General features: G+C 38.6%; 1 protein-coding gene across 3 annotated transcripts in view; it reads right to left on the bottom strand.

Annotated features, from left to right (window-relative positions):
• Nucleotides 1-11143: 11143 nt before the first annotated feature.
• GHR (growth hormone receptor) overlaps nucleotides 11144-24712 on the bottom strand; it is a 137907-nt gene continuing 124338 nt past the window's right edge. For all 3 annotated transcript variants that reach the window (XM_051641913.1, XM_051641912.1, XM_051641911.1), the window contains 5 exons: nucleotides 23522-23700; nucleotides 18499-18670; nucleotides 16837-16927; nucleotides 14228-14297; nucleotides 11144-13984 (listed from right to left, as the gene is read on the bottom strand). In XM_051641913.1, the coding sequence (XP_051497873.1) occupies nucleotides 13016-13984; nucleotides 14228-14297; nucleotides 16837-16927; nucleotides 18499-18670; nucleotides 23522-23700 (1481 nt within the window). In that variant the 3' untranslated portion in view covers nucleotides 11144-13015. The remainder of the gene's footprint in view (nucleotides 13985-14227; nucleotides 14298-16836; nucleotides 16928-18498; nucleotides 18671-23521; nucleotides 23701-24712) is intronic.

Raw genomic sequence — 24712 nt, 5'->3', positions numbered from 1 at the left:
TTGTTTGTTTGTTTCCCTGCTACTGAAATTTGATAGCAAGTCCTGGTAAGATTATCATGCCCTGACATATTTAGTATCCTGCTCTCCTGGTTTGAGCCAGGATGAAGCCAATTTTCCTTTTACTGTTTGGTTTTTTTTTTTTCCCTTCAGTAAGCTTTCCTTTAACTAGTCACAGAGCCTTCCAACTGAGGCTGATAGGAATGGAATGTTTTTCTGGGGCTTCAAGGTCGCACCTTCGCTCTGCCGGCTCAGACACTACGGGGAGATCTGTGACCCCCCCGTAGGCTGAGTTAGACAGACAGCAAAATTGGCCAGAGATATTCCATTCCATATATCTAGGTAAGCTCAGAGGAAGGTCAGAGATCACAGAAGACAACTTCCTTCCTGCTTCTTCTTCCCTTCTCTTCCATCCATGGCCGGCGTCCAGGCAGGACTCCATCCATCCAGCACCGCAGACCCCCAGGCTCGAGCTCTCCTGACCCTCATCACTCTCTGCTCTCTCTGGCAGCTCCAGGATTTTTTGGGACTGTTCGCAGCTCAGGAGACACTGTGGGAGTTGCTGGGGGTGAGGGGAGGCTAGAGGCTTTTGCACATATCTGAACACATTTGTATATAATTGTACATATTTTCTTTTATCGTTAGTGTTTAATTAAAGCTGTCTAGTTTAGTTTTCGATCCAGTGAAGTCTCTTTTTCTCTCTCTCTCTCCTTCCCTACCTGGGTGGGAGGGGGAGGGGATGGAGAGCATTGTTGTCAGACCTGAGTCAAATGGTGACACCTGCTAGGCTTTTTTTTTACTTTTTCTTTTTTTTTTTTTTTTCTCTCAAGAAGGCATGTAGGACTGGTAGGGACCTTTTGAGGTGCTGAATAACATCCCCATAAAATCAGAGGCAACCAAGCCCCGTGGTCCCACAGGAAAACCAAACAACTTACTTTCTACAGCTTCTTCCAATCTTACTGAGTATAAATTGCTTCCTTTCTAGGCTAAAGTTGTGTTGATGATCAAGACATAACAACTTCTATTTAATTCTTCTAGGAGTGTCCAATGTGAGCTTTAATATTGTGGTTTACCGTGGAAACAAACTGTGCTGAGGCAGTGGGGGCTCTTCAGCAGTTATTTCCTATCACTACTTGTTGCAATTGTAGAATAGGCTTCTTAGCTAGGTGCTCTTGCTGAAAAACTTCAATATTAGCTATTTTGTCATTTATATGAGCACAACTATTTATGTGGTTAGTAGCGCTGAGTGACTATTTGTCCTGAGTTTCACTGAATAAGTTGGTTTGGAGGGGACTTGTGGAGCTCACCTGGTTCAAGCCACTTCTCCAGGCATAGTAGAACTTCAAAGCTAGAATGGGTTGTTCAAGGCCTTGTTGAGTTTTCTTTGTACTGTCTTCAAGCAGAAGGTTAGGTTTTGTCGTAATCTGAAGAGAATTGTTTTACAGGCTTAGACACAGACAGGAACAACTGTTAATTTACTTTATGGACATATGCTTCTTTCAGAAACAGGCTATAAAGTTATATTCCTAGAATCTGCAAGCTAGAAATGGACTTGTTTTCAGAAATGCTAAATATGCTGTAGCATTCTCAAATGGTCTGGTTTTGTTTGTAATAGAGAGGGAAGATGTTACATCTTGAAGGCTTGTTGCATCTGTCCTCAAGAGCAGAACTGGCTGCTCAGCAAATCAGAAACCATGGGAGCAGGAAGGAGCCTTCATGCCTGAGAATGTCCAGAGAAATGTCAGTCATGGTCACAAATGCTATTTGCAGGCAACTGTTTTACCAGAATGTCTGTGGGTTGGGGTCCAGTGGGACATCAAGATAGAAAAAGTGATGAAAATAATTTTTCTGGATAGAAGATCTGCAGCTGAGATTCAAATGGGGAAAGGACACATTGCCAAGTGTGTCTTGATGAATTACTAGAAGGGAAAGGGGTACTACTGTCATGTCTCAGGGAACTCAGTGTATGATGTTTGTGTTTTCTAGCTCACTTTCCCTGCTTTGCCAACCAATTTTTACAAAATCTGTTACACGCTTTCAGTTGTCATTGTGAACTGCAGCACCACTAAAAACCTGTTCAAAAGATAAGGTACCTAAAGAAAAAAATTCCAAGTTTAAGAAAGTTATTGTTAGAGAGGACAAGATCAGTGTTTTAGCCAAAGTGAAGTGTAACAGCAGTAAGTGCTCATCTTTGAACCAGAAAAATGTGCACAATCACTGTTGACTGCTATAAAGATGAAAAACTCTTGACAAAGTCTGAGTGGTGAGGATTCTAAGGCACAGAGTATTGCATGGACTGTTTTTTGAGTTAATTCTTTAGTGGTGGTTTCATTTTGTAGATTACATTCACAGGAAGGCAGGGAATGAAGACTGAAATCCAGTTCTCATGGTTAAGCAAAAGTGTTGCCCTGTGGCCATATGTTATATTTGCAATAATACAATACTAAATGACCCATACGTAAATACATCACTTAACTACTGGGAAGGGGATTACTATGAGCAGACTGAGAAAAAAAATGCAGAAAAAAGACTTCAAGGGAAAAATGCAGTTCATTTAGAGTTCATTTAGAGTTCATTCTAATTTTTTGCCTTTTTTGTAGGGTAGTAACTTCTCTTTCAAGACAGTTATCCAGTCTCACTGAAGAATGTCTGACGTGCACTGTGCATGAGGCAAGTGGAAGGTCTCTTATGGCCAGAACAGGCAGGTAGTTGGGTGATGCTAATTTACCACAGTACAATCTACAGAAGGTTTATAATGTAAAACAAAAAATGCTTTTTATTTTCATTAAGAACATCACTGTAAGAGAAACTTCTATGCCAAAGACCGATGACATGATCATCCCAGCCATATTTCTTATTCTGTCTCTCACAAACCAGGATAATCTGCCTATGTTTAAAATCTCATCATTAGACATAGCCTTGGGTAACTTTTAAATTACATTCATGTTATTATTACATTTTTACAGTCTTTTATAGCTCCAGCCACATCAGAGGAAGGTGTCAGCTAAATTTACAGAGTTAAGGTTTGCAAGATGCAACTCAGTTTACAAAACTGATGTTTTCCTCTTACTCCAAAGGGCACATGGAAGGAAGAGCACAGGTTCTAACCTGCTCTGCACTATTAGAGCACTCATCACAGTGTTTACCACACTATAGTGTCAGGCTGCAGAGTTGTTTAGTAAGACGGATAGATAAATTGTACCATCTTGGATCTTGGGCACCAGCATACTATTTGCTGTGTTGTATTCCTCTTGCTAAAGGGATTTATTTTTCTGGTTTAGGAGATGAATGCTGCTCATCAGGTGGGCTTTTTGCTATAGAAGCACTCATTTGTGTTGTGTTCTCCAGAATGTTCTATATTTGTGCAAAGTATGAAAACACACAAATACATACAGAATACATGTTTATTAAGTAGGTTAATACAATAGAAAACATTTAAATACATAAATAAATATATATGTATAGGCCAATACATATTTTAAAACAATATATGTAATTATTAAAGTAGCTTCAGTAAAAAGTTACTGCATGCTACCATCACTCGTGCATGTTTGTTACCTTAGTTTTGGAGTGGGAGGTTTTTGAAAAAAACCCAAAAACCTAAACAACCAAAGACTACCTATGTCACCTTATCCTCATTCTTGGAGCCATCAAACAACATAAAAGACCACTTGTGCATGTGCTTGAGCTGTTGTTTTGTCCAGAAACAGAACAGAAATGTTCTTCCACCAAGTATTTATTTCTTCCATTTCTTGCCTTTTTGTTTGGCAAAGGATGACCTTATCTTTGTTTTGCAGCTTCAGTAATTGAAAAAATGATGGGGTAGCATTAGCATTGACATTATATGTCAAAATACAACTTTAATTGTTTGTAACTGGACATTGGCAAGCACCGAATTTCTCGTGTTGCTTATAGGGATTCCATGTTCTTGTAATCTCAACAGGAGTGTTTTGTGATGCAGGATGAGCTAAAGATATTAGAACATTATAGGCAAAGTTAGGTAAACACTAGGTAAATTGGAATTAGACTCTCCTAAAATGTGTATCATTCTGTGACTCCTTGAAAACCAGGATTTTGTACTCTCCAGGAGCTGTGAGGATCAGATCTGAAAATCATGCAGTCTTATGTGTTATCTGTACCACCTGCTCAACTTAAAATGGCTTTGGTTGCCTTCTGAAATAACTTTCTATAAAATACTACAGTTGGAAAACTGGCTCACTGTAACATGCTGTCTGCAAGTCTTTGTCTGGAATAGCCTGTGTTCCTCTGCAAGGTAACGTTTAATAAAATATTTAGCCATATGGTATTGAAGGTAGACAGCATGTTCCAGCATTTTGTTGCATAGACAGACTGGTACGTGCTGTTTCCAAGAGGAAAAAAGCCCCTCATTTGTCATTAGAGCCTAAGAGACCTTTGCAGTCATTTAGCTTGACAGAACAGTATTTTTGTTTTAGAAGTCTCAACCATCACCCAAGCAGGAGTGAAAACATTATTTTGTAGCACAGGTTGTTTCTCTTTGTCTGACACAGATGCTTATTTATGTTGACCTCATTTCGGTTTTCTCAAGCATATACATATGTACCCATGCCTAGCTAGACTAAATAATTGAAATACATTAATGCAAAAGTTTAATCTACGCTACAGGGAAGAAAGTGTCTACATGCACGCAGACAGATTCAGATATTCTTATGTCCCGAGTTCTTCAGCAGTCAAGTGTTCTTGGTTAGAGTGTATCAATATCAACCTCTTAGAGGCAGTTTCAGTGAGAACACAATTTCACAAAAATACATGGCTGATTTTGATTATTTGCTTTTGTAAAACTTGAAGTCACTAGAATAATTTTCTCCTTAACAGATTTATACTGCAGACATGTCAGCATTCCAACCATGTCCTTCAAGCACACAAAAAAAACTTCCTTTGCTTGGAAGTGTTTAACAGGTAGATATGCTGTCCAGTTTAAACAGGATATGACAAAGAAGACTGATGGAATTTAGGGTTGAAGAGCAATACAGAAGGAAGGACAAAGTCAAGAGAAGTAGTTGTATTGCTTCCACTGGCTTCCTAAGTAAACTAGCCTGCATTCCTTTGCTCTCCCATTAGCATTGGTTTTATCTTTCTGTTTACATACTGTTGGGTCAAGATGTTATAATTTCAGTTTTATGCATAATCGTAACAATTATATTCTTATAGTTTATTTGTAATTCTGGATGGCATTTACTTTAAAAGTAATGCTGAACTTTTGAGCTAGTTTTCTTGTACTCCTAAAAAAATCACAGAATTGACATGGTTGGAAAGGACCTCTGATATCGTAAGAATCCAACCATCAACACAAAAAAACCCCAAACAAACCAGCTCCACCCACAAAAATCCCCCAAACAACAACCCCGCAGCCTCAGCCACTAAAGCATGCCCCAAAGTGTCACTTCTATGAGTTTCTTGAATACCCCTGGCAGTGATGACTCCACCACCTCCCTGGACAAGCTGTTTCAGTGCCTGACTACTCTTTCAGTATAGAAATTCTTCCTAATATCCAATGTGAACCTCCCCTGTTGCAACCTCAGACCATTTCCTCTGGGTCTGTCATTGATTTACGTGGGAGAAGAGGCCAACACGCACTTCCCTACAACTTCCTTTCAGGCAGCTGTAGAGGGCAGTGAGGTCTCCCCTCAGCCTCCTTTTCTCCAAACTGAACAATTCCAGTTCCCTCAGCTGCTCCTCCTATGACTTGTTTTCTAGGCCCTTCACCATCTTGGTGGCTCTCTTCTGGACATGCTCCAGCACCTCCTTCTTACAGGTGAGGGGCCCAGAACTGAACACACTACATGAGGTGCAGCCTCACCAGTGCTGAGTACATCAGGGTGGTAGTGAGTGTTTAAACCACACAAATGGGTGTATGTGCCAGGCCGACAAGGAGCATATTTTCTTAAATACATCTAGTACCCCATAAGAACATGCTGCTTTGTTAGGGACTACGTTTTCCCGAGATTATAAAATATTGTCTTGTTGATCCTGCCTGAAGGATCAACTTGGACAGTATCTTGATTCCTTTTGTTTCTTACTTTTCCCTCCATTGACTAGTAGCCCTTCTTCTATGGAACAGTGTAACAGTTGTGGGTAGTCTTGTGAGAAGGGAGTGCTTGTGTCTAAAGCATCATTTACTTCACTATGGAAGCAAGAGCTTGTAAAGACACATAGGCTTCTATTTCCTTGTATTTCTACTCATGACAGACTGTTAGTGCCAGGCTAAAAACATGCCTTTTGCTTCTCAGTAGTCTTTTAATGCATTCCTCAAGGAAGTAAATTCAGAAGGTTGTTATAACTGATCAATTGGTGGTTGGTAGAAATCAGCTAATTAATATTAATCACATTCTGAAGAAAATGACAAACTTTGCCATTACACTATCAAAGCAAAAGTCTTGGTAACCTTAGAGCTTTCCATAGTATTGGTCACTCTTTGGCTGGTCTGTTCTTGTCACCTGACTACCTCTGCAAATTGTAAGAAGTACACTTGAGTAAAATTTCACATTTTTAAATACTCTAAGTTTACAAATGTAACTGCAGTTAACACAGGTCCTTACCCAGAGCTGCACATTTCAAGGCACTAGCAAATCTTTCTGATTCCATTAAAAAATATGCTATGACAGAGGTAGAATTCTAATACATGGGTAAAAACTTAGCTTGAGGAATCCCACAGAGCTAGGCCATGGATGAAGGACAGGGTTCTCATAATTATTGTAGCATCTCTGAGTAATAAACATACAGCACTCAGACAGCTGTTGAAGAGGGATTGGACCCATGCATTTGGCAGCAGTTTTGCTAGGAATCAAGCTGTCTTCTGTAATTTTCCAAGCTTGTGCTTTACTCTTCCAAGCAAAGTACATTTAGTTGGCCCACAGAATCAGTTCCTGAAGAAGTTTTCCATTTGGAAGGACAAGGTTGGTACTTTCTTTGTTTGTAACTTGACATTGTAGCACTGCATGTGCTAAGCAGATAGCTGCTGTGAAGTAGATCAGAAGTCATACTTAGTATGAGTAAGTTCCCCGACACTGTATGGTTCTATACATCTTTCTGGTATGGTATCATAAGGTTTCATATGCAAGTGAAAAAAATACGTAAAAGATATGTTCTGTTAATTTTGCTACTGAAGAAAAAAAAGTGAAGAATCGGTTTCCTGGCATGCCTAGGGTTCAGGTCTCCCTTATGGAACAGATTTTAATTCCTTTGGCATGAGTTTAAAAGCAGATCAAGGACAGTGGTGGAAGCCTCATTTATACCAACTGTGACAGGAAGCTGCAGAAAGCTGTCAGCTCTTCAGCTTTGGTTTTGCTTCTACTAAGCCTTCTGCAGACTTTTATTCCTTCCAGTTTGGAGGAGGGGAAGTTCAGCTGTCTTCTCTCACAATTTGTAACATGATGTGGAAGGATTCTCTGCCTTCTCAGGCCAATTTCAGGAAGCTAAGGTGCCATTAGTCAGCTAAATTTCATATATTAGGATAAAGAAGTTCCTATTCTGCGAAAGAAATACCAAAGCCCGTAGCAAAAATATTAAACCTGTCAAACATTTGTGTCAATTTACTAGATGCATTGAATTTAATAGTTGCATCTGCTTTTCATTACAACTGACTGGAGTTGTCATCCACACCACTCCTACAGCTCCACCAACATCTAATTACCTTGCCAGTTGCTGACTTGGGGCAACTGCTGCACTGCACTTGGCTGTCCAACAGCACTGATATTGTTTCTCTTCCATCTGTTCTGAATGTTGCCTAATCTCTCTAATAACCCTGATTAGAGAAGGTGAGGAAATGCTTGTTCAATAAATATATGCCAGAGTGTTTAAGTAATATACAAATAATGGAAATGGAGTTGGGCTACATTGTGCTTCTGTGTGGCCTGAGGGCACAGTTCCTCTGGTGGTTAAAGCACTGCCTGTGTGTGCAATTAATGACGACTAGTCAGAAAGAAAAAATTGTGCTGTAAAAGTTACATTTAAACACTGGGCATTCCAAGAGAGAAATATATCCACTGCTATCTCCTCAATTGGCTATAAAAGCTGGTTAAATTCCTTCCCATTCTATTATCTTGGTGAACTAGGATATTCTGAATTAGAACTGAAAAATATATAATGAAAAAGTAATATTCTGTAGTGTTTACCTCTTTGTCCTTTTTTAATAAAAATAAGTTCTAAACTTGTCCATTTTCATCTCAAATCAGGCAATTTGGGTCAGGCACTCCCTTTTACAGGGTGTCTGCTAATGAGCCTCTAAGATGGCACATCTCAGTGCAGGAAAAAAAAAGGGTACCTGTGGCTACATGTCATAGAGTTTTAAGTGTCTCTTTGAACCTGAGCATTATTTCCTATTCTTACATCTATGCTTATGCATTGGCAGTTGTATTTTCTGTGAAGGACAGTAGGGTGTTCCCAACACAAATTTGCCATCATTCACTTGAAGCATTTCTAAAAACATGGCAAGTCTAGAAGACTCATCTCTTCTTTAATACTGCTACTATTTTGATATACAAACCATAGCTTTGATAGACTTCATTTTCATTCAGGGAAAGCAAACAGTTCTCATAACCTGATCTTACCTCCTATAACATAAGTCAGGAAAAATATTTCAAGTAGTAAAGAGTAGATGTGTAAGTCATTACGTTTGACAAAATTATTTCTTATCGGGAACAGGTATAAATGGTGCTGTTTCAGTCTCTTTTAACAGTAACTTGAAGCATTGAAAATTATTATTGTCTTTGTGGAGAAGAGGCTCAAAACCAAACTCTTGATGCTTCTTGTGTTTCTTGATGATACCAAAAGACAGCCAGCAGAGCAAGTTGAGTCCTCCTTGCTTTTGAGAAGCAACATGTTTTCCAAATACAGATATTCATATAGACTAGCTCCTGCCAGGCAATATATGAGTCAGAAGTCATTCCAAGAATGGGAACAAGGGTGGCCGGTTGACATGCCAGAAGCTTCAATGCAGTGAAAGTTACTGGGTTTACCACAAAAATACTCCTTGCTTATAGTGTCCCTCTGTGGTGCCTGCTTCTATTCACCTTGTACATTTTAGCTATTGATTAAATTTGGAAAGTACAATTTTACTAGGCATTTCTAAAAGAGTCTGTCCTATAATTTTTACATTGACTGATGTGCCTGGCATTGGGACATTATGTAGCATTATTTCTCAATGTGAGTAAGAGGGAAGATAAAAAATTACTGGTCCAGAGGCTCTTTCTGCAGAGCACAGATATATTTTCCCCCACTTCAAATAAAAGGTGTAAGTAAATAAAAAGGTTGCTTTGCAACCATGTAATAAGCTTTTCTGTATCTGGCAAGTGCATCCTGTCTTGAAATAATAGGTTCCTGTGTTATGTAGGAAAACAGCAGATTGCCATTATTAAGTGTAAAGTTCAGAAACAACCACAAGTCTGACATTTGGATTTCTCTTCTGAACACCCATGTGGCAACTGTACACAGACTGCAGCCATTAGGCATGTGATTACTTGGACTGCAGTGCTGCTGGAGGTGGCAAGAAGCTCAAGCTGGCCTTTCACAGTCCCTATAGGCTGACCTAGGTGGTAGTCAGTACCAAAGGAAGTAATTATAACATCACTGCAAACACACACCTACCTTGAGTTCTGTACTCCCAGTTTATTGTCTGCATGAGGGAGCTGTGTTCACCATGATGCTCCAGGGAAGATCATTCTAGCTCCTCCTCCCTTTGTTCTTGGCCATTCAGGTCGCTTCCCCTGGTGCTCACCTGGGACTTTGCTCAATCAGTTTAACTCATTGATCAACAGAAGGTAACTTCAGATACTGTGCTTTCATGATTTTCTCAGGTTTTAGAAAGCTGGATCAGCTCATGGAGTGTCATTGGCAGAGAACACTGGAACTGGCACAGGAGAGTAGCGGAAGCTTAAGTTCCCTACGTGGCAGAGGTGAACCACTGTCTTCACTGCCATTTCTTGAAGTCCAGCTGAGAATCCTTCAACTCCTGCTGGAGCTCAGGTATTTTTAGAGCCTTGCAAAAGTCATAAGCCTTCTGAAGCTTAGTTCTTCAAGCAGGAGGTATAAGTAAGCCTATTTATTCATCGTGATAGTTCATTTGCATTGAGTTCTACAGATGGAAGTTGCTTCTATAGACAGTATAAACCACAAGAGAACACCAATGCCCCTTTCTGGCTTTCCTTATTCAATGGGTCAGCTAAGGTGAAATTCACATCAGCATCAAGATGCCTTAATTAACAAATATATTTGGTGTCTGAATGTGAGCAAGATGTACATGCTCCCACGCTAGTTTGAAGAGTGGAGAGGCCTAATCAGCTCACCTAAATCAGACAGCTAAATCTGATCAGCAAAATAGCTCTATAGACTATTAACTGTAATGGTGACTTAGTCCTGGCTGACACAGATACATACACTCCTGGGCCTGTTTTCTTCCACTGCCAAAACATGGGCATATACCATCGTTCAGTCTTTTAGATAAGACGGGATCTACACAAGTCCTGTGCTGCTCTGGACCAGCACCTGGAAGCCCCATTACATACCTTAAATGATACTGGGCTTCTCTGCAGGGGCACTGAATCACACCCTGATTCCCCTGAGAGGCATTATCCTTGTCTGGTTGGATTTCTTCAACAGCTCCCTCCCTCCCTCTAGAGAGAGAAGAGAGGCAGTAGAACATCACGAAGTTATACACTGGGAGATGCTGAAGATACAGCATTTTCCATAGAGACAGGCTACCTGACATTTCAGACTTTAACTATCACTACAAATAACTACTGAGGTTTGTCAGGGTATCTGATATGTGGATTCAGCTGTAGGTATAAATCTTGAAATAGTGCAGCTTATTATTTGCAACCGCAGGCTATTCCAGCCAAAGTTAAACTGGTCTGCTGTATCAGTAACACGTCTTGGCCAGTTCTGGGTAAAGCAGGTCCTATCTCCATCTATAAATGTAGCTCCTTGCTTCTAATTTTAACTATAAACACATCATTCAGTGAAAACACCGATCTCATTAGGCATTGCTTCTACCCTAAGGAAAGCTGCATTCTACTTCATTAAATAAGAAATGCTTGATCTATCCCAGTAAAACCCAGGTTTTCCATTAAAAATGGGTTATCTGCAGTAAAACACATTGGGTCAGGGCAGGTCAAAGACAATACATTTATTAAACTTGGAGAAAAAAACAAACAAAACACTGACATAAGGAAAGTTAAATAGAAACTGAAAGACACATCTTCTGACCAGCGTATAATGGCTTATGTGACCAGTAAAGTACCAAAACGACATTCTGAGTTTGATTGAGGTATTTAACTATTTTTGGCAATAGAAACAGAGTAAGAAACTTCTTCCAAACACACACATAGGCATTACTTGCATTAGTGTCTACCATCTATGAAATTTTATATGAAACTAAATAATGTAGCTGTTAGAAGAATATAGCAGCAAATTAGCAGAATATCTAATGCACATTTACCATAAAGTACGTGCTAAACTTAAAAATCCCATCCAAGAGTTGGGTCCAGTCCTGTAGCCCTTGGTCACAAAGAGAGCATCACAGAGTTCAGTGGGAGACATTATGAGCAAGACCTGCATTCGCTGCACTTCAGACACTTCTGTTCAGGCCAGAGAAAAGAAATTAACATCCCTAATTGCTTTCTAAGAATCCTAGATTCTTAGAAGAACCCTGCTATGTTGAAACTGTGGCCTGGGAAGGTAACTTCTAAAGCATTAGCAGCAATTGCAAAGCTCAGTCAAGTTCTTAACATAATTAAGAACAAAGAGAGCTTTCCCACTGAGTTTAAGTTTTCTCCCCTTTCACTTCTGAATGTCTGCCTAACCTGGTCAGAGGAGATGCTGTTAGGCTGGAAAAACAAAAAAAGACATTTGAATAAAACTGTATTCAATCCCCTTGTTCCACTGAAGTCTATTAATCCTGTTATATCTTTAAAAATTAACTGCTGGCTAACTCCTGAAGTCCTTATTTTATTTTTTAAAATCAGGACGTTATGTCGTGCAAATTAAAAAATGTCATGATTCCTTTGGTTTTAGGAGGGCTTCAGAAGTTGGTCAAATGTGAAGAGATTATGCTGCTAAGTCACCAGAGCTTATTCATATGTTCTTAAAAATTTTCAGTGAAAGTGTAGTTGCACACTGTTTAATACTGTGGTCAAGAAAATTTTGCTTATAAAAAATGTAGTATTAGCATTAACTAGAATCTGATGAACAACACAATAATTTGCCCAAATATTTTGTATATTTGAAAGTTCTCTACAAAACTTCAAATTGAATGTGTATTTCTGTATTAGTTATCATAAGAAAGTAATAGAATCAGTTACTTTAAGTTTCTACAATATTTCAAACTTTATGGGTTTCTTTGGAGATATAAAATAGCTCTGTAAAAATCTATTTTTTCTTTGTACTCCGGACAAAACTTTTACAAAACAGAAAACTTTTTAAGATTGCAGCAATTACATTCCTTAGGTGGGTCATTCTAATTTAATTACAGTGTGTAGTTTAATAGAAAATAGGTTTTTGTGACTAAAATATTAAAATATATGTTATTAATTTGTATAAATCAAAATAGATGTTTTATTTATTCAACCTACTTTAATTTTTTAACCTGTATGTTCAGTTCCCAATTACTGATACAAAGATCTCTGCCAACAGCACAGTTTCTAAGTTTCTACTAAATTCTTAGTCTTTAAACCACATAATTTTTAGCTTTATCAAAAAGCATGATTTACTGTACATTAAACATAGTAATTTCAATGTTTAGTATCACAAAAATCAACACCCACAAGAACAAGACAGCCACTGCTAGTAGAACAGTCTCAAGACAAATTAATAGATAATATTTACAGAACACAATAGGAATATTGTGATGAATATTTTATGTTGCAACATTTCAGACAGAATTTTAAGAACCACGAGAAACTTTTAGACTTCATTTTGGTTTCAGCATACAAGCCTGAGCTGACCCTCTGCTGTGAAACACTGCGCACACCTAGTCAAAGAAGAGCTACGGCATCATTTTGTTCAGCTGGTCTGTGCTCACATAGCCACAGGACAGGTTGAATTCCTTGTCTGGCACAGGCAGTGCAGTTGCATTGAGCACAAGGCCTTGTGGAGAGTGAACAATATGAATGGACGTATAGTCTGGGACAGGCATCTCTGAACTTGGGGCTTGAACTTCGGCTGCTGAAGCTCCAAGGTTGATACCGGTAGTGGTAAGGCTCTCTGTGGTGAAGTAAGCATCCTCGATAAAGCTTTGCTCCTGAACGCGCGGCTCCTCCTCTTCGTGGGAAGTCACAGCAATACATTTTTTCACATCTGCCTCACAGAAGTAGGCGCTGTCCATGGTGAAGTTTTGTTCCATGCAGCCTTCACACTGTGCTCTCCCTATCTTGGATTTCTTCCCTGGTGAAAGTACAACACGTCCGGCTGGAGTAATATCGCTCACTTGCGCGTAAAAGTCAGTAGTTGTCAGTGTGTTCTGGTTACTCAGCTGGGTATGGACCGATGGACCGGCTGAGTTAGTGCTGCCTGCAAAAGGTGGCCACGGCTGGCTGTTGTCAGACCGAGCGCTCACACGCGGCTGTTGGGCGTCTGTGTTGGCAACGCTTGGAAGGGACTCATCATTTTCTTTTCTATCAAGGCACAAGAGATCCTCTTCTTTTTCGGTGACCTTTTTGAACTGATCAATATCAGAGATGGCATCACATGTGTCGCTTGCACTGAAATCTGTCTCTGGAATATCTGGTTCACAACAACTGGCCAGTCCAGAGTCATCATCCTTTGCTCCCAAGCAACTATGTGATTTCAGATGATCTTCACTCAGGAGCCTGTCAGTATCTGAGACTCTCTTCTTTTCATCTGGGTCTTCTATGTCCAACTCAATAAACTCAACCCACAAATCATCACTGTATAGCTGTGTCTTGTAGTTGTCATGGCTGGCTAAGATGGAGCTCACTTCATCAAGTTTTCCTTTCTATAAAGCAAAAAAAAAAAAGTTATACAGGAAATAATAAAAATACTTGGGCTTTTTATTATGTTAACTTAAGGAAAGGTAATTGCAGCTGATGTAATAATTGCAAGGTTTTAAAGAATAATTTATGAAAACTAAGGCTGTGGCAACCCAACCTCCTTGTTGTAAAAAATGTACTGCCTGGGACAACAATTGGCACCTGCCTATACCATGATTCCCACTGTAGATTTTAGAGGACAATATTACCTTCAAGAGATCTGAGTCAATCCCTTTAATCTTTGGAACTGGTACAGGAGGAAAAATCAGCATTTTTAACCTGGAAAAAAAATGAATGAGTTTTTAATCAACAGTGATCCTTTTTGAGGAAGATACAAAGAAGAGAGCCTTAGGTTGTGTTGATACTTAATTTTTCAAAGCTGAAATGTTTGAAGATTCAAAACCCCAAGTTTTCTGCAGACTTCCTTGTTGAAGTCACACACATTTATGTGGAAATCCATTTTGGATTCCAGTCTTTAACAATTTAATGCTCTACAGAAAGAGTAAATTCCTAGAGATCTGTCAATAGTTTCCCTTTTTACACAATTTTCAAAGAAACCTGACACAAGCCTCAGTGTGCAGGACGACTCCCCCAATTTTTTTTCCAGAGACACAGTAGTTTTATGTAATCCAAATAAATTTAAATAGGGGAACAAAATAAGGGAGTTGTTGAAAAGAGTGAATTACTTTAGAACAAATAAAACAGAAACACAACAGCAAAAACTTAGGCTAGTATTTTGCCATGTCTATGACACTTCTTTTTTTTAATAATTAACAGAACAAGTAATATATAATAATGACAGGGTTTTACCCTGTAGAGAAAGGGCCAAAAAAAAAAAAAAAAGGGACAAAAAAAAAGAAGAAAACTCAAATCAAAGGATCATTTTCCATTAATAATAATCCAGCAACAGCAAGTCATGCCTATCTCTTCCGTTTTACTTTCCTTATTTATGTTTTGCAAGCAGATAATCTGTAGTTCCCAACAGGAAAATTCAGCTTTCTCTTTATACTGGGCTACTTGCCTATTTTAGAAAGTAAACTGTGAAAATGGTAGATCTAAATCCAAATGTTAGTTTTGCTGCATTGTTAGTGGCCTTGGTGAGGTCCAGAGAGGATCAGAGAAGTCTTAAGAAGTACTAGAGAAATTTAGGCATGTTCTGCTTAACTATGGAGGGCTCAGATTCTCTAGCTGTTCTTGGTTTTGGCAGACCCTCAAAGTTTTGCCCAGCAAGCCTCAGTGAGAGCCAGAAATCCAGCAATTTTCCACCTAATCCCTGGAGGGGCTGTTAGCTGTGCACTGGCTGGGCTCTAAGGGTACCAGTTTATGATTTGCACTTACAGTTGAATCCACAAATGAGCTAACAAAACAGACAAAGGATTTTACCACTCACTGCCTGGATATGTACTTTGGGAAGGAGAACTATGCTCTGCTCCTTTCTTAGCATTGCGTAATTCAAACCTGCATCTCTCAACTCTTTTTTTAAAAGAGTATGGCCTAACCGTATGGTCCCTGTCCTAGGGAGACTGATTCAGATCTTGTCAGATCAGAATTGAGGAAAATACAATTTGGTATAATTTCAGAAGCAGGAGGAAACTAAGCCTGCATATTCTGTGTTATGGAAAATCTATGCAGCCTGTTCCTCTGAGGAATATATTGCCACTCCCAGCACTATGTGCACCAGTTTGAAGGAAAGGGTGTATGCCCACAGGTCCAGAGAAACTTTTCAGACGAAGGATCCACAGTGGAGAGAAGCCTCCTCCAGCAGTCATGATTTGCATGAAAGATATCTATAGGCTCTGATCAGAGACATCCTTCAGCTCTCAGCATCTTCTGTGACCAAACCACTCTTTGCTCAGTGTGCTGGTCTTAGGGAGCTCCTGGTCCCTCATGCAAATTCTTCTTGCCCCATTTTGACACATCAAGCCTTTGTCATGCATTGTAAGAGCCTTGCTCTTAACTCTGGAACTGGGATGCTACTGCAGGAGGCAGCTTCCTGAAATGAAAATGCCAAAGCATAGTGCTGTTTCCCTAAACGATTTTTTTAGAGATGCTCCAACTGCACCATCTTGTTTTCATTTTGATGACTTGTCCTTACGCTGGTATTTGCAAAACACCTCAGTGTTAATTTCTGAAGTGTACATACATGACCACTGACAACGTGCATGCGTGCACTCGGACTTGAGCATGGTGTTGCTCCACAGTCTAAGACAGTACTGGTATGACATCCAAGATGAATTATTCTGCCAAAAACTAGCCCTGAACACACACACTAGAGGATGAATTCACTTTGCGACCATTTTGTCATTTTTAGACATATGTGTCATTGTTTCATTTTTATAAATGACACAGTCTGGTGCATTGTTTTGTTTTATTCCTGTTGTTTATAGGCGCTGCAGTCTATCCACAGAGACCAAATGCTCCCCTGTGACTCAAGCTCTTTCCCTTCAGTTGATGAAGAATTAGTCAGCTACTAGCGCAATAGTCTAAGAACAAAAATGTATACAGACGTGTTTGTGTGAAACTTGCTAACTGTACATAGATAAAAACAGTATTTACAAAACCAATCCCCTTCAAAGCCTAAGTAAATTAACCATGTAAATACTGTAGAATAAAATGTTTTGAAATCCAAAAGGAAAAGGAGCTGTCAACATAATCAGATGCTGGAGGCCCATCACATAAATATGGCAGCACCAATGTAGCCCATGAGAATGGATAACAAGCCTCAAAAGAGTTTCTAGTCTCCTAGGTTTGAAACCATTGAAGAACCTTATTTTTTAGGCTACAAGTACATAAAATGTAACAAATAAAAACTCTCTACCTTGGTTGTTTAGACAGTAGGATTAAGATCACTGTTATGGCCAGCACACATGATCCGAAGATAATAACTAAGAACCGTGGAAACTCAATTTCTGAAACAAGAGAACAAAAACATGTTAGCAGGAATCTGCATCTCAGCTGCACCTTTAATTTCCAACCTTTTCTTCCACTGCTGGAGGATTCCAGTGTGGTGAAAACTGATAGGAGAATTTTTGGTTACTTAAATGTGAAAGTTCTGTGTGTGGCAGAAATAAACATAACCTTTTGTTTTCAATAGTTTCCATACTGCATTTGTGAGTCCACTCAGATCTCTTGCACACTGGTTTTTAAATATAAGTAAGATCTTAGTATAGACAATATATGTGGCAAAACCAGCAATGAGGAATATGCTGCCTGCTTGGAACACACTAGCAGTAGTCCTGATGGCACATAATGCTACTGTTTGTTGGGGGAACATTATTAATAGCATACTAAATCATAGGCATGCTCTCCTCTCCTCTCCTCTCCTCTCCTCTCCTCTCCTCTCCTCTCCTCTCCTCTCCTCTCCCTAGTTTAATGGAGAACCTGCAACTCCTTGTCATGTCAGTAAGACCCGTGAATGTCCAGCTGCTTCAAAAAGTTACAACTATTGAAGTTCACTACTTCATATTTTTAATACACAGAAAATTTAAGTTTTCATTCTGTGTTCCTAAAGGTGACAAAAAACCAGCAAGAATAAACGCTCAATCCAATCAGATCACTGCTGCTGTGTGAGATGTATGGATATGGATCAACTTGCAGAATCTGAGTTGTAGTGACTGAAGAAAACTGCTTGTAGGATGGCTTCAGATTTTCACAGTATTTTAATTTTCTTCATATTAAAAGCTGAATAACTTAATGCAGCTGGGGTTAATAAGATAATGCAACATGTCCAGAAGATTAGCAGTTCATATAAACCAGGAATGAAAAACTAGTAATACGGAGAGTTAAAAAGGGGAATCTAGCAAGTTTTTGAAAGAGTTATAGGTGGTTTAACATCTTCACTAATGCCTTGGAAGAAGAAATGAAGCAGCTTATTAAAATAATTTGCTGAAGAGCTCATATTTTGAAGAGTTAAGTTGCTTAGACGTGAGAATGCTTTAGGAAAAGGCACTGTCTCATTCTTTAAATAGAAAAAATGTGGCGCTCAATGGCTGCTGCTTCTTCTGTCTTTACCAGCCCTTTAAAAACAAGTAAAAGACAGAAGTAAGAATCAGAAAAACACTCACTGTCCTTCATAGTATTGGGCATATCAGAAAAGCACATCACTCTGATAACAAACTTAGCCAGCAGTATAACACTTCAGTAGAAGTGACATTTCTTCACTACTGGAGTGCTCATTTTAGATGATATTTGGCTGTATTTTAAGCTCTATAAGATGTGCAACTGCAGTTATTATTTTGGATTCTTAAAGCTATCTGCTTTTTTTTGCTCTCTCATGAGGTGTGAAAGAGTCTTGCTGAGCTTACTCCCTGGAGTTGTATAGGCAACTTGTCCATTCTCAAATCTCACCAAGCATTGTTCACGTAGTAGACTGAATCTAATAAAGCACACATTAACAGTAATGAGAAAAAAATAAACAACACCGGAAAGACAAAAAGGCAGCATGGTTATAAAAGCATTTTGCTGCATTTTGCTTATTTACCTTCAGCACAATGAACAAATTCAACTCCTATTTGAGAAAATGATACATAAATGATTTCACTGAACTCCCCAAATTTTTCAGAGGTACGTTGTCTTGATCGGACTCGTATCTCATAATCTCTTCCCATCTTCAGAGAGTACAGTGGAACCACTGTTGAGAGCGTGGGTTCTAACTGTAAAGACAGAAGGATTGTGATTTGTTGGAGTTGTACTGGCAGTTTTAGAATGCTTCTTGATTTAAGAAATAAATATTTGAAGTTTTTTTGCTACTTGGATACTGTAAGATACCACAAGAAGAGTTCAGAGAAAATTCACACCATTTACTTTTCACTCACTACCCATCAGGCTTTGCTGTGATCCAGGGGACCAAAAGAGGAGAATCCAAGTTCTCTGTAAACACAGTCAGTAAAGAAAGGCAGCTTCCCCAGTTACGTGCCTTAAGTAGGTGGTGTGAACATCTCCCACTGACTGCAACAAGATGTAAATCCTTTTAACGGTTCTAACACAATATTACTGACTTCACAAGGCCAGAAACCTTGTTAAAACAACATCAGAGTCTTAAAACCAGTGCAATGTCCACTACCGAATTAATTTTTAAAAGAAAAATTATGTAAAGGCTTTCTAATCAGATGTGTTGCATCTTACAAATGTATTTATTTGGGGAACATTGCATAGCTTTCAAATATTCAACTATATGTAAAATATGACAATGGAGACCCTGGGAGAGTTGGCATCAGATTGACAGTCTTACAAGTTCTATACTAAGTATTAACTGCAACACAGTTAGATATTACTGCATAGAAAACTACGTAGGAAGTTACATTACTGGTCTTACGTGAAATCTCTCTCTTCTTCTATTACTCCTCTAAGAGTATGTATTTTATCTCCAACAGCCCAGCAAAAAGTATGTAAAAATAAGGAAATGTGCTCAAACTAGAAATCCATGTGGCAGATGTTATATTCTACTTCTACTTCAGAATCAAGAATAATACTGGCAAAGTCATTGTGGGCTAGGAATTAAAACACCTGGAAAGGAGCAGCCACTGAGGATTTGAAGAAAGCTTCAACAATAATCCTATAATCACTGCAGTTGCATAATCTAAACTTGAGACACATTCTGTTGGTAATTACGATCTGTGGAGTTCTCTCATCCCTGGTGGTTCCTGACTTGAGTGTTCCATGAAACAACCAGTCAGATTTTGGAGAAGGCAGTGATCCCAGACAGTCTGCTTTTCTGAGCTAGTGGTTAAGCATGTGGAGGACCATTGCTCTATACCACTGAGGTTTTTAACATGTCAAGACTATCCAGCTTGGAAGTGTTGGGAAGGGAATACAATATTTGTTAGTTCAGTTTACTTTGTGATATGAAGTAAAAAATAAATAGTATACTAAAGTTTTACAGGTAGATTAAATTTTTTTGTTATTATTTTTTTTTTTTAATTTGGTTTAGTATTTTTATCATTTTTTGTGAGACAATTAGTGGATTTTCTCAGGGACACTGGACGGCAGAAAATGTTATATACCTCAAATAATGGTGGCACTTGGAAAAAGCACAAGGTGGGCTCAATTAGAGCCCTGAAAAATATGAGGTATAATTACAGTACCATTTTAAGATGAATATCAGGAAAAATTTTTTTACTGTAAGAGTGACAGAGCACTGGAACAGGCTGCCCAGAGAGGTTGTGGAGTCTCCTTCGCTGGAGACATTCAAAACCCGCCTGGATGCCTTCCTGTGTGATGTACTCTAGGTGACCCTGCTCTGGCAGGGGGGTTGGACTAGATGATCTTTCGAGGTCCCTTCCAACCCCTAGGATTCTATGATTCTATGATTACAGTAGCCGTGTACCTGAAATTTCAAGAGTTGCTAAAGCCCAGACAGTTGATTAACAAGCAGGATGTCAATGTACTAGTGCAACTTTATGGAAGGCACCTGGATGGAGCAAAATGTATAGATGGGGGCAGGTTCAGCATTAAGTGAACAGATGAATAGCATTTGTCATATGGATTAAATAAATTAAAAACCGTATCAGAGAGGTAAGAGAAAAGATAATAACTATGCATGACAGCATATAGCAAACTCATGTAAGGCATGTGAAGGGGAGCTTGGAAGCAGATGGCTGTGTTGCTGGACTTAGGGCATGCTGTTCAGTCACTGTACACAGAGAGATGCTTGTGGCTGCCCCCCTACAGACACGTGTGACAAACCTGCTGTCCTGCTGGACCGTGTCACCATGCTGCCTGCATGAGTCTGGTGCTGTAGGAGGGGGTTAACACAGAGCAACTGCCTATCACTGGTCAGCTGCAACCCTGAGACACTGAGAGTGTCTGCTGGGATGAGGGCACCAGAGGCAGAGGCTGGCTCAGGCATAACAGGTAACACAGCAACCAAGGCAATGGTTTTAACCAACAGAAAAATGACGAAAACTGGGAGATGGGCATTACCAGGGAAAGGTTCAGAGGCATAGGACAGGGTTGGGCATCCACACAACACATGGAGATATTGGGCTGTGCATTCAATGCAGTGCAGGGAGATGAGTTTTTATCCTGCTAACTTGCAAGCCCTGTATCTCAGCCACACTGCCATATGGACACATTGATGGTGTTAAGCTCTGGAGTTAGCACTCCATGTTCCCTGCGCTGAGTGCACTTCACTGTGCACTCAGTGAAAGTGAGCTTTTCCAGAAAAAATTCATCAAGATAATGAGAGACAGCAGAGTCCTCCCTCACTGAAGACTGAGCTGTGATTACCATTTCATCACATAATTAGGTGGATCTGGGTCTGTGTTGTTTGGGGTTTTTTTTGTAAGTCAAAAGATTGGGACAATCTAAAATATGATAAATAACTAAAGGAAAATTACACTTTCAGGTTTCCCTACCACACACACATTTTTAGGCACTTCATAAACAGACACTTCACTACAAAGTCATCATTCTTCACTATTGCTCAGGTGATTTGAATTTTCACACCACGTTTGATAAACACAGGGTCTGTATAGCTAGTGCTAGTCACAACTGATAACCTTGGATAGACATTAAGAGGACACCATTTTAGTCTAGTGAATGTAATGGGCAACACTTCAAGATAAGAGGGTAGAATTCTAAAAAGATATCCTGTAGGGAGCTAATAACAATGATTACATTTTTTTCCACCTGTGAGCCAAATTACATTTGGATCTGTCTCAGGAACACCTGCTATATGTGGGTGGAGATTTTACTGTTTTCAGGAAGTTTCTCAGAAAATTATTTTGATCCTCTTATCATTACCACTTACTGTTATAAAACTTCACTAATTAATGTTTTAGTCCTCTTTAAATTTGTAAGTTATCTATTTTCAATTAGTAAATGGATCGAAAAAAATGGGATGATATACATGAAGAATGGAATAGGTTCAACCCAGAACATCTAAAAAAATTACAAACAAGTCTCAGTAACAGGGAGACTTAGAACTATTTAAATACTGTAAGTTATTTTTTTTAACAATTTTGCATTGGTTTTATGTACAAAACATTATGGTATATTTAGCCAGTCAAAGATTATCTTTTCTGTTAAAATCTAGTAGTAGCAGTATAAATAAATGTTCTATCTGTTTACTGCTTCACATTCATTACAGAAGATACCTGTAGCAAAGACTACAGAAAGTGAAATCACTGCTCCAATACTGCTACTCAGAGTTTTGCCATTGTCTTGGTTCAGACAAAAATTTTGTTCAGAAAATCCTCTTTTGTACCTTGATAGTGTCTCAGGGAATTATGCCATGTTTGTGCTTTTAAACTGAAAGGCTCAGTAACATGCAATATACACAGCTGCAGTGCAACATAATCTATAGTACTATTTTTCTTGAGGCAAGTACAGAATTCAGCAATTCCTTATTTTTTCTGAAGGAAGATACACTGATCTTCACACCTTTGCTCTCTTGATAAGAACTATTCTCAAGGCATGCTGGAATTATTGATGGTACTGAAGCAAGAATGGAGCTTTATTGAGGTATTTACACTATTGATGCCTAAAGGCTTAAAAGAAATGACAAATATTTAAAGAGGTATCTGTATTGCCACCTGCTTTTCTAAATCCCATAAATGCTCTGCTGATTTTCAAGTTCTTAAGGCGTATGGATTCACTGCCTAAACTTAACTGATTTTGTAGGATTTAAAGTACAGAGGCTGTACAGTACGTATAATTTAAACCAGTATAGAGGGAAATTCAGGCAAGTATTAGCAGAAAGTTAAAGAGAAAATAGGCCTGTTTGACTGTAGACTTACTAAGAAGGAGTAGGATAAACATAAAATGCAGACATTGAGAAGGGTCAGAGGCAAGAAGGGGTCCAAGGTCTTTCACAGATGAAGGCAAGCAAACTAGTTTGACTATGTTTCAATTGGTAAACTTGCCTTTTGTAGATTAAGACAAATTGATAACAGTATTATCTGCATTTCTTCTGCCAGTTCTGCTCTGCTTTCTTCTTACTACACTGTACTGGTATTCAGGAAGAGTTCTCCATCTGCAAACATGCCCCTACAGGCTGCTGCTTAGCCTGTGCATTCAGGAAAGCTGGATACAATTTCTTTCCTGTAGCAGCAAAACTAACTACATACGAAGTGAAGTGGTTTCAAAAAGAAAACTTAAAATATTTTGGCTATAGATATAGATATTTTTTTTTAATGGGGCAATATATACAGTCACAAATTTCCCATTGCTGCCTGCTATGTCTTATGTATGTTTCATTATTTTTATTTGCTTATTGTATCAAACCAATATTTTATCTTTGAAAAAAGTCTGTATTTATCTAACTATTGCTGTATTTCCTAATCTAACACAGGGAATTCAGGGTTTGTTATTATTATTCCATGTGCCAACTATCTTGACGAAGTTACAACGTTTCCTGGAAAACTTCAGGAGAATATGGGCATATTATTGAAGACTTAAGGTATCATCTTAGTAGCAGTCATAAACCTGTTACTTTTCATACCAGGGACAGAACAAGCCTGCACTGTATTATGACTACTGTATAATAAATATTTACTTCATACCTCCTTCCATTTTGTCTCATTAACTTCTTTGTACTGCAATTCATACTCCAGAGTAATCCATCCCTTCTGAACATCTGCTGTTGGTGGTGGATCCCATCTTACTTGAATATCCCCATGGATCCCAGTCTGACTAGTATTTAGCAGAGTCCAGTTAAGGTGGACAGGGGGATCAGGTAGTACTGTTTAAACAGAGTATTTGGAATAAAACAGCGAGTTTTCAATGTGACATGATCATTCCTACTACACACTGTTAAATGATTTCGGGACTAAAAAAGCATATTAACCACATATTTTCTGATTAAAATCTAAGCCTATAAGTCAATGACAAAGTCACTACAAGTTTGGTAACATGAAGGCACCCTGCCATTGGTGGTAAACAGGCTCAGCAGAAATCTCACCTGAGTGACTAATAAGGAGACTAAAGATGTATTACTTATGACACTACATTTTCCAATAGTAGCTCATAAAAGATTGAGACATAAACAATTCTCCATTAAAATTTAGACTTCTCACTAGAAATAAAAACAATAATTGGAGTAGCACAGAAAGACAAATTAAATATTTAGTAACCAATATAAACTGAAAAATTAAGCTAAGTTTGTTCAGCTGAAGAAAAGAAAGCAGCAGGTATTATAGTCACTTGCAGGAATAAATTAATTGTGTATAAACACATCACTGCTCTGAACAAGCAATAACATTTAAAAAGTCTCAGACAGTCATAATTCATATCGCAATAAATAGAATATACAATACATATGCATAAAAATTTAAATATAAACCCTATATATTCTAGCTGAGAAATGCTGAACATCCTGATTCAGTTGATTAGCATTGATTCAGGAACAAAAAAACTGTTTAGCTCCAGAACTTTCAAGTATCAAGATTTTGAAAGCCATCCTTGCTCACACAGAACAAGGGTGTTAGGACCCAGCACAGGCAAACTCATCTGCACACATTTAAGAGACCACTGGTATTCTTAAAGAGGAAACAGGTATTTGTTTTCATCCTTTTAATTTTCTTGCAGTCTGGGCAGTATTTTCTGGTGTGGATCACATTACATACATTACAAACCCAAATCTCTTCCTACATACTGTATTTTTAAGAAACTAACCTTGCAGAAAAGGAAAATTTAAACCCAGTGTGTGTAATACAAAAGCTTACAGCATCCTGTCTATTGTGATATAAAAATAT

This window comes from Apus apus, chromosome Z (genome assembly GCF_020740795.1).
Source record: "Apus apus isolate bApuApu2 chromosome Z, bApuApu2.pri.cur, whole genome shotgun sequence".
Classification (NCBI taxonomy): domain Eukaryota; kingdom Metazoa; phylum Chordata; class Aves; order Apodiformes; family Apodidae; genus Apus; species Apus apus.
This window is presented reverse-complemented; position numbering and strand designations above follow the sequence as displayed.